The sequence below is a fragment of the Tachysurus vachellii genome, chromosome 20 (genome assembly GCF_030014155.1).
Source record: "Tachysurus vachellii isolate PV-2020 chromosome 20, HZAU_Pvac_v1, whole genome shotgun sequence".
In the NCBI taxonomy this organism is placed as follows: Eukaryota; Metazoa; Chordata; class Actinopteri; order Siluriformes; family Bagridae; genus Tachysurus; species Tachysurus vachellii.
Window position 1 is genome coordinate 21,703,478 of NC_083479.1, and position 10,530 is coordinate 21,714,007.

Here is a 10,530-nt window from a genome sequence, read left to right on the forward strand (position 1 = left end):
AGATTAGTGTAACTGATCAGATTAGTGTAACAGATCAGGTTAGTGTAACAGATCAGATTAGTGTAACTGATCAGATTAGTGTAACAGATCAGGTTAGTGTAACAGATCAGATTAGTGTAACAGATCAGGTTAGTGTACAGATCAGATTAGTGTAACAGATCAGGTTAGTGTACAGATCAGATTAGTGTAACAGATCAGATTAGTGTAACAGATCAGATTAGTGTACAGATCAGATTAGTGTACAGATCAGGTTAGTGTAACAGATCGAATGTATTAAATGAGGTTATTGTAGCCATTATACTGGAGGGACATACAGTAATCCAGCAGAGACAGTGTGCTGGGAGTGAACACATTGTGCTGTAACTACTCTCACCTCTTTACACCTGCTGTGAAAAGCTGCCTCCATCTTCCTCCTGGTCTCTGGAACATGACACCTCTTCATTAGAGGGAAATAGTGTGGGTACATCAGTGTCACTCTGTACTGCCCGTCCTCCGTCCTCTCCAAGCTGTTCAAATAACTCTCTGCCAGACCACCTACAGGGGGAGAGAACACGGCCGAGCACAGCTTCACCTTTATACCTTTACTCTATAAATCATTTAAATGTTTTTATATGGACCGACCGATCAAACACAGAGACTCAAGTTATTAAAATGTAATTACATGTACAGTTTCTTTAGACAAGAAAAATGGGCCCAAAGAAGACAAGTTTATGGATCCCAAGACTCAGAACAGTTGTTTGGGCAGATATACAAGAATAAGGTTATGTACAATAACACATTAAACTGTGAAAATGAACCTGTCCAACCTTCTGGAACACCAGTCTGATGAATCACTGACTAACTACTGATCAGATTTTAGATACTCATCTGCTCTCTTCAGCTAAACAGGAGCTGAAATAATCCTGTTCTCAAAGAGCTGAGTTAGTCTGAATGATTACGGCATTTGTGAGATGACGTATAAAGAACAGGGCACTGACTGAACCCATGTGTTCTACACGTGTTATTTAATTTTCCTTTTTATTAACTGTGGAAAACACGGTTGTATTTTTAGGACAAATGTGAGACCAGGATGCTGCTGCTTGTGGATTTACTTACTCAGCTCCTCTGAGGAGAACATCAGCACTGTGTGGTCTTCATTAACATTCCGGTTGAAATCTATTGAAAGTTCACTTATTCTTTTAGAAAGTTTTTTGATCTCCTGAGTGACAAAAGACAAATAAAAACATCACACACACACACAGACACACACACACACCAGTTTACTGCAACAAACTCATGATACAAATAGAACTGTTCTATAGATATACAGGTAAATGTAATCTCACCTCTTGCACATTAGCAGACAGATGCAGTCCATTTCTTCTACCCAGTTTAATCAGACGCTCCAGAAACCTCCTTGACTCTGGGAATAAATCATTACACCGCCTTTCCTGCCAATATACAGGGGCAATAAATACACATACATGGGCACACCTGCATGCACACGCACATATAAGAAGCCACAAGATGGCAGCGCGGCAGTAGAACGCAGCGGCCACTCTGGAAACAATATGGTGCTATTTACGTTTTTTAGCCTGACTATTGCTAGTACATGGACACCATCGACAGCAGTGTTCATGTATACAACCGCCAGAAGTTAATACAATACAGAAATCAACAGGCTTCGTGACCTCGGCTTGCTGCGGAGACCAGGCCTCCAGTCCTCAGCGTCGCCTGATACTGGGGACCAGGAGAGGGGGTGCCGAAAGCGGTGCTCGAGGAAGCGGAAGCATGATAAGCGTGCAGATGTTAATGCTAGGCTAAAAACAAATCCTAGCCGGCCGGCTCTCCCGTCCATTCTACTTTCTAATGTTTGCTCCCTGGACAACAAACTGGACTACATCCGACTCGAACGCTCTACACTGCAAGAGTTTAGAAACTGCTGTGTCTTTGTTTTCATGGAGACGTGGCTCAGCGACAGAGGTCCGGACACCGCAATTCAGCTAGATGGGCTCACCTCGTTTAGAGCCGACAGCAATGCAGCTCTGTGCGGTAAGGTTCGGGGTAGTGCGGAGCACAGCCCTCACCTCGGCTACTCAGACCACATCTCTGTTATGCTAATTCCAGCATACAGACCACTCGTCAGACTCTAAACATTTACAGCATTTGGCAGACGCCCTTATCCAGAGCGATGTACAGAAGTGCTTAAATCTCTAACATTGAATACATTAATGCTGGATCACTAAGTTACATACTTAAGATACCATGAGTTTAAAACATTTGTTCAAAGTTACAATGAAAAAGTGTCTTTTTTTTAATGCAAAAGATAAGGAAAGAAGTGCTAGTTGAAGTGTTTCCTGAATAAGTAGGTCTTCAACCGCCGCATGAAAATAGCCAGTGACTCAGCTGTCCGGACCTCTAGGGGAAGTTCATTCCACCATCTTGGTGCCAGAACAGAGAAGAGTCTTGTAGTAAACTTACCTCTTACCCTGAGAGATGGTGGGACCAGTGGAACAGTGCTGTAGATCTGAGGGTGTGAGGTGCAGTGTGAGGAGTGATGAGGGCTTTGAGGTAAGAGGGAGATGGTCCATTTTTGGCTTTGTAGGCCAGCATCAGTGTTTTGAATCTGATGTGTTCAGCTACCGGAAGCCAGTGGAGGGATCGCAGCAGTGAGGTGGTGTGGAGAACTTTGGCAGGTTGAACACAAGCCGTGCAGCTGCATTTTGGATCATTTGCAGAGGACGGATTGCGTTCATATGTAGACCTGCCAGTAGTGTGTTACAGTAATCAAGTCTAGAGATGACAAGAGACTGAACAAGTACCTGAGCAGCCTGTGTGGACAAAAATGGCCGAATCCTTCTAATGTTGTAGAGAAGAAACCGACATGAGCGAGTCACATTAGCAACATGAGAGGAAAAGGACAGAGTGTCCATGGTTACCCCAAGGTTGTGAGCTGTGGCTGAAGGGGAGATCAGATCGTTGTGCAAGTATATAGCAAGATCATGACCTGGGGATGAATCACCTGATGATCAGTAGTTCAGTTTTGTTAGGATTGAGCTTTAACTGATGAGCAGTCATCCATGATGATATTTCTGCTAGAAGTGGTAAGAGAACCTGTGTGAAGAAATATCTTCACTAAGAGAGTGAGTATACAGGGAGAAAAGAAGAGGACCAAGTACTGAGCCCTGTGGGACACCAGTGGAGAGTCTGTGTGGAGCAGATGTCACTCCCTTCCATGTTACCTGATATGAGCGTCCTTCCAGGTAGGAAGTGAACCATTCCCAAGCTGATCTACAAATCCCAAGACTCCTGAGGGTGGATAAGAGAATCTTGTGGTTGACCGTATCAAACGCTGCTGAAAGGTCAAGGAGGATAAGGACGGATGACAGTTTGGCTGATGTAGCAGCATGTAGTTTCTCAGAGACATCCAAAAGGGCTGTCTCTGTGGAATGAGCTGCTTTAAAGCCAGACTGTTGGGATCTTGGAGGTTGTTCTGTGAGAGATAGACAGACAGTTGATTATAGACAATGCATTCAAGAATATTTGAAAGAAACGAGAGAAGTGACACCGGTCTGTAGTTACTGATGTCTGATGGATCCAGAGCAGGTTTCTTTAGGATGGGAATAACCCTTGCTCTCTTGAAAGTAGTTGCTACCTGACCAGCTGTTATGGATCTATTGATTATAGTGGTAATGAAGGGCAGAAGGTCTTGTGAGATGGTCTGGAGCATAGTGGAAGGGAGTGGATCCAATGGGCAGGTGGTAGGATTGCAGGACTGGATGAGTTGTAAAATCTCTTCTGCTGCTACAGTTGAGAAATGTGATAACGAAGGATAAACCAGGTCTGAAGCAGGTGAAAACCTGGCCAGCAGGAGCCACCTCTGCTGTTCAGGACTTCTTTGAGTGCACTGACTGGAACAACTTCAGGGAGACTGCAACCAACGACGCCATTAACTTGGAGGAGTACACGGCATCAGTGACCAGCTACATCGGCAAGTGCATTGATGACGTGACCGCCTCCAAGACCATCAGTGGCAGGGCATGTGGCAGGGCATACAGGTGATCACGGACTACAAGACAGCTTCACCTGTCTGTGATAGCGACGCCTCCCTCCCAAATGCGCTGAATGACCTCTACGCTCGGCTTGAAGTGCAAAAAACGTAGCGGCAAGGAAGACCATCCCTCCCCCCAACAATCAGGTACTCTGTCTATCCACTGCCGACGTGAGGAGAACTCTATGCAGAGTTAATCCACGGACGGCTGCTGGACCAGACAACATTCCTGGCAGAGTGGTCAGGGAATGCACAGAACAGCTAGCGGATGTCTTTACGGACATCTTCAACATTTCCTTGAGCAGAGCCGTTGTTCCTACGTGCCTCAAGACAACCACCATCGTTCCCATCCCAAAGAAGTCTACAGTATCCTGCCTCAATGACTATCGTCCTGTTGCACTCACACCTATTGTAATGAAGTGCTTCGAGAAGCTCCTCACGAGGCACATCAAGACCCAATTACCACCCTCACTGGACCCCCTACAGTTCGCGTATCGTCCAAAACGCTCCACGGACAATGCCATTACCATTTAGCCCTCACCCACCCGGACAATAAAGACACGGATGTACAAATGCTGTTCATAGACTTTAGTTCAACACAATCATCCCTCAGCAGCTGATTGAGAAGCTGAGTCAGTCTGGATCAGAACAGCATCTCCAGCACCAGAACACTGAGTACTGGAGCCCCTCAGGGCTGCGTGCTCAGTCCACTTCTGTTTACCTTGCTGACTCACGACTGTGCAGCAACGCACAGATCGAACCATATCATCAAGTTCGCCGATGACACGACGTGGTGGGTCCCATCAGCAAGAACGATGAGTCAGCATACAGAGAGGCGGTGCAACATCTAACTACCTGGTGTAGAGCCAACAACCTGTCTCTGAATGTTGATAAAACCAAAGAGATCTTTGTTGACTTCTCTGGTTGAGACCACTCTCCGCTGAACATCAAAGGATCATCTCACAGAGATGTTCAGCTGTGAATTTATTAGTGTCTGGCTGAAACAGACTTCCTTTAGATGTCCTTGTGTCTGTAATATTTTATGCTGCTTTCTCACCTGTAGTGATAGGAGTCTTTGGAACACGTCTGATCTCATATTCATCTCCACGTCAAACTCAGACAGGCATTTGTCTGCCTCAGTGCTCGCAGATCGCACTTCTTTACATGGGGAGACGTACTGAGGGAAATCCAGCATGTGCCGGGATGCTGAGTGAAAATCACAGTGTCATGAGGCAATAAAGAGGAAAAAAATGATTAGCTGTAAGCAGTGTGTGTGTGTGTGTGTGTGTGTGTGTGTGTGTGTTCAGATTACACACTCACCAGCGTAATCCAGCTTGGCCTCTGCTAGAACCTGCAGCGTGTTCTCATAACACACCTTCTCCACGTCCACTGCAGCCACCGAGTCGTACGCATGTGATATCCTCCGTATCAGCTTCTCTGTCCGCTGCCGAATCTGCTCGGGGCTCAGGTCCCACCTCAGCTCGCTCCGGTTCTCACAGAAACTTGAACAGCTTTTAGCTGAAATATCCAGAGCGTTTATCAGAGTCATTCTGAGCCTTGAGTGGATACCAAACACCCTGAAAAACAGAAAAATCACTTTACAATACCAGGGCTCTCAAGTATCACGCGTTGAGAGTCACAGTCCCTCATGTTGGTCTTTTCTCACGCTCTCCCTCCACACATCGTATTTGTCACGCAGAAAAACTGACTACAGTATTTATCATATATTTAATAAGCCGCAGCACCCAAAACGTATCAGTCCGCACCGCTGTCTCTATGGAACCGGGCAGGAACCAAGCGCGTCTCCCCTGGAGCTCTTAGTCGAGCCTCACACTTATCAGCCAATCAAAACAAGAGGCTACACAACAGCCAATCAGAAAACAGCACTATTGTATCTGGGTAAGATTTAACACAACAACCAATGAAAAAAAAGCAGATCCTGGAATTGTTCATCATCATCATCATCGTTCACCCACAGAGAAAAGCTCTGGAGCTGCGAGCATCACTTTGAGCACAGAGTAAGTCATGATCTCCTGTTGTAATGTTACAACTAATTCACAACTTGTTTGACACAAACAATGACATTGTGACTGCTGTTAGAGACGTTTCCCAGATCATCAGCATCAGTTTTTCATGAGTGTCTGTAACTTAGCCAACAGTTTTACAGCCTGTTTACTGACAACACCTGCTCAGAACATGTAGTCTAGGGCCAGTGGTTCTCAAACTGGGGCCCTGAGATGGTGCCAGGGGCCCCGGCTTTATGACATTTTATAAAATAATGAATTTATCATAAATTAAATCTCAGAAAAATAAAGCTTCTAACCAACAGCACTACACTGTATAATTTAATATGTTTTGTTTAATTCAAATATTCAGTTTTGGAATGTTTTATGTCATAATTTAATTTTTTTTTGGGGGGGGGGGGGGGATATTTAAAATATGTCTCTCTTGCCTGTCTTCAAAACCTGGGAGCCCTGCAATACATTTCTGTTACACAATTAGAACAAGAAAACCCTTTAACAGCATTTATTTTCTAAATGGAAATGTTTCTAATAATGAAACACAGTAGGGTCTACAGAGAACTTTTAAAGGTTCACTCAATGGAATAACTACAGAAGTGTTAAGTGTCAGGTTCAACATTTCTAGTAGTGAATGGTGGAGACCTGTGAGCTGTGACTTCGGCCGTCGCTCACACTCATTCAGTCCAGTGTGTTTTACAGAAACATTAATCACTGAGACTTTTATTCTGTAAAATCATGTTATGGAGGATCTCAATAAGAAAAAAAATAAAAGCTGGAATTTATTCTGTAAAAAGCACATAAATTAAAGTAAAATATAATCATGTTAGAAAACGTGTGTAAATTATATTAACAGAAAAATAATACTACTAACTTAGTAGTAGCAATAATAACATCAAACAACATCAACAACAACAACAACAACAACAACAACAACAACAATAATAATAATAAAATGGAAGTAAATGATTAAAATGTTATGTTTTATATTGGTCTATAAATCAGACAATAATAACACTAATAATGAAGATTATTATAAAACACTGTCACTGTAACATCTCGGTGTTAAATAAACACTAATAATAAATTAAATCCAGCTTTATTCAGTATACAGATTGTTAATCTTATCGAATCCAAATCTGCTAAACAGTCCAATAAAAATGAGCAGTTAAAGGTGTTAATGTGAAGAATGTTATCTGTGTAAAAGCTGATATGAGAAGATAAAGGAGTAAAGTTCAGAAGCTGAAGTGAACCTGAGCTTCTCTTTATGGTTGGGTTCAATTTTAGTGCCTTTAGTCCGTGTGAACCGTCTGTTTGTCTAACAGTCCCAACAGTACCCGTACCCGTACCTGTACCTGTACCTGTACCTGTACCCGTACCTGTACCTGTACCCGTACCCGTACCCGTACCCGAACCCGTACCTGGTCCCGGTTCTGCTCACACACATTCTGAGGAACATCATCTTTTTCTAGCAGCCTTGTGTTTATTAACAGTCCAGATGAACAGAATGGGCGCGTCTCAAATCAACACTTCCTCCCTACAAAGTGCACTAACTCGTCTTTCGGCCATTTCCCAGTAGAACGCTGATTGTGTTGATGTCATGTGATATTGTGACCTGAGTACAGTTATAACTACACATTCAGCTGTTAGGACCCTGAGTAATACTGTAGTTAACTGAGGTCACTGACAGCTTTAATCCTTTTATACAGACACTTCACACTGTACACAATCAGTCTAACTGAATTTACACTTCTTATACACTTAACATTACTGCAAACCAAACATTGGGTTTTACTACATAGAGAAATGTTAATGTAATGTAAAGTGGTAAATATCAGAGGAGTGAGGAATCCTTTCGTACAATAACACATTTTAAATAATGCAGTAGTTCCTGCTGTAAAATAGATTCTGTCACAGCAGTTACCTTCATGTCCTCATTTAACACATCCATATATCTCCTCTTTGTCCTTCCTCTTCAACATCCTTCTACCCTCCTCTGTACATGTCCAAACCATCTCAATCTAGTCTCTCTGTCCTTGTCCCCAAAACAGCCAACCTGAGCTGTCCCTCTGATGTGCTCGTTCCTAATCCTGTCCATCCTCGTCACTCCTAAAGAGAACCTCAACCTCCTCATCTCTGCTACCTCCATCTCTGCCTCATGTCTTTTCCTGACACTTTTCTCCACCCACTCCAACCCACCTGTACTCACCTCTTCACTTCTTTTGTAGTTTCTACTCCAACTCTGCACATCACCCATGTTATTAAAGATCAGCACTAGAACACTTCTCCATTCCTCAGGCATCTTCTCACTCTCTAAAACCCTTTTGAACAATCTAGATGGAAACTCCACTGCTGTCTCTCCTAGACACTTCCACACCTCCACAGGTATGTCCTCTTCACTCTGTGCTGTAATTCCTTGTAGTCCTCTCTACTTTCGTCAGTCCTTTCTATGTTCCATGTCTTTTTATGTAGCCTCTCTCCATGTCTTTTTACGTTATGTAAACTCTTATATGTAACTCTATGTTCCTCTCTCTTCTGGAAATAAGTGTTAACTACAGCCATTTCCATCCGATTAGCATCCATCTGCTTAGCAAAGTCCACCACCATCTGTCCTTCTAGGTTCCTTTCCTTAACACCAAATCTGTCCATCACCTCCTTATCATCTCTGTTCCCCTCACCCATTTGCCCATTGAAGTCTGCTCCAATCACTACTCTCTGCCATCTGGAATAATCTCCATCACCTCATCTAGCTCACTCCAGAACCTCACCTTCTCTTCTAACTCACAGCCTACTTGTGGATCATAACCACTGACCACATTCAACATCCCCCCTTCAATTTCTAACTACAAACTGATGACCCTGTCTGATGCTCTTTAAGCTCTAACACATTCCTCACACACTCATCCTTCAGCATCACTCCTACCCCATTTCTCTTCCTATCCACACCATAATAAAACAGTTTGTACCCCCCCCTCCCCTCCAGTACTACGCATTACTATGCAGTCTTTCCTATCGCAACCCCCTCTATTTAGCTGGGGTTAGGACCAGCACAGAAATCACTGACTTGCAACCCTGTGGACCTAGATGATGATGTCTTACATGAGAACCTTTAGCTATAGCATGTGTGTGTTAAGATAGATAGTTAAATTAATGAAGTAATGATTATAAAAAAATGAATAAAACATGCTGTGGTGTAAATATCTCATTTGTTTGGTTTGAATAAATCACAGAATGATTAAGTTTGATGTACTGAGGCTTAAGTTTGCTAACAGTTATTAACAGTTATTGACATTAAAGCCAGCAGGGTGACATGGCAGGACATTTCTAGTTTAACGTGACGTGACATACGGCTAAGTACGGTGACCCTGACTCAGAATTCGTTCTATGCATTTAACCCATCCAAAGTACACACACACAGCAGTGAACACACACACACACCGTGAACACACACCTGGAGCAGTGGGCAGCCATTTATGCTGCGGCGCCCGGGGAGCAGTTGGGGGGGCTTCGGTGCCTTGCTCAGGGGCACCTCAGTCGTGGTATTTCCGGCCCGAGACTCGAACCCACAACCTTAGGGTCAGGAGTCAGACTCTCTAACCATCAGGCCACACAGTAATAAACGTAACGGTGTAGAGACGTTCACCTTTAATGCTTCTTTGACAATAAAATCATATTAAATGTGGAGTAAGAGTCAGTAGTGTGTACTGAACGCATCCCATAATGTCTTATTCCTTTTACACCTCTGCATTTCATCAACAATTACAAGTAATTATTAATTAAAGGAGGGCAGATCAAACATTTTTATATACATTTATAGTTACTTTTAATGTAACAGCTCCTGCTCTCATGTACAAAACACCCTTCCATCAGCTCTCTCTCTCTCTCTCTCTCTCTCTCTCTTTAAGTTAATACATTTAAATAAAAATGTCACACCTTTATCTCACTCGACATGGAGACTCCTTACACACATGCTACAGAAACGCATTTCTCCTCACAGATCAACAATTACACACTTTCATTAACCAGTTCACGTGGAGTTTGTTCTGTACACGTCCCTGTGAACACACTGTTACTATGGAAACCATAAGGTATCGGAGGGAGTCATTAATTCAAATTCAGGTTTATTTGTATGGAGCTTTTACCAAGTGACATCTTCTCAGAGCAGCTTTACAGAACATAAACATAGAACAAAAGGTTATTATAAAGAATAATATAAAGATTAATATAATACAAAAGTTAAATGTGTATGTGTTTATCTCCAATGAGCAAGTCTGAGGTGACTCAGGTGACTGTGGGGAGGAAAAAGTCCCTTAGATGGTAAAGGAAGGAACCTTGAGAGGAACCAGACTCAAAGGGGAACCTCATCCTCATCTGGGTGACACTGGGGGTGTGATTATAAATATACAGTCTGATAAATGTTGTGTTGGTGTAAAAGATCACATGGAGTTCACATCTCCTCTTTAGTATGTCTGAATATATATA

At 43.1% G+C, this 10,530-nt stretch overlaps 1 protein-coding gene across 1 annotated transcript in view; it reads right to left on the reverse strand.

Moving 5' to 3' along the window:
* The window catches only part of nln (neurolysin (metallopeptidase M3 family)), a 13,583-nt gene extending 6,031 nt beyond the window's left edge, over window positions 1-7,552 (reverse strand). The window contains exons 1-6 of the mRNA XM_060896510.1: window positions 7,470-7,552; window positions 5,351-5,607; window positions 5,088-5,236; window positions 1,326-1,430; window positions 1,096-1,198; window positions 374-534 (exon numbers count right to left, since the gene is read on the reverse strand). Coding sequence (XP_060752493.1) covers window positions 374-534; window positions 1,096-1,198; window positions 1,326-1,430; window positions 5,088-5,236; window positions 5,351-5,607; window positions 7,470-7,510 — 816 coding nt within the window. The 5' untranslated portion in view covers window positions 7,511-7,552. The remainder of the gene's footprint in view (window positions 1-373; window positions 535-1,095; window positions 1,199-1,325; window positions 1,431-5,087; window positions 5,237-5,350; window positions 5,608-7,469) is intronic.
* Window positions 7,553-10,530: the final 2,978 nt, after the last annotated feature.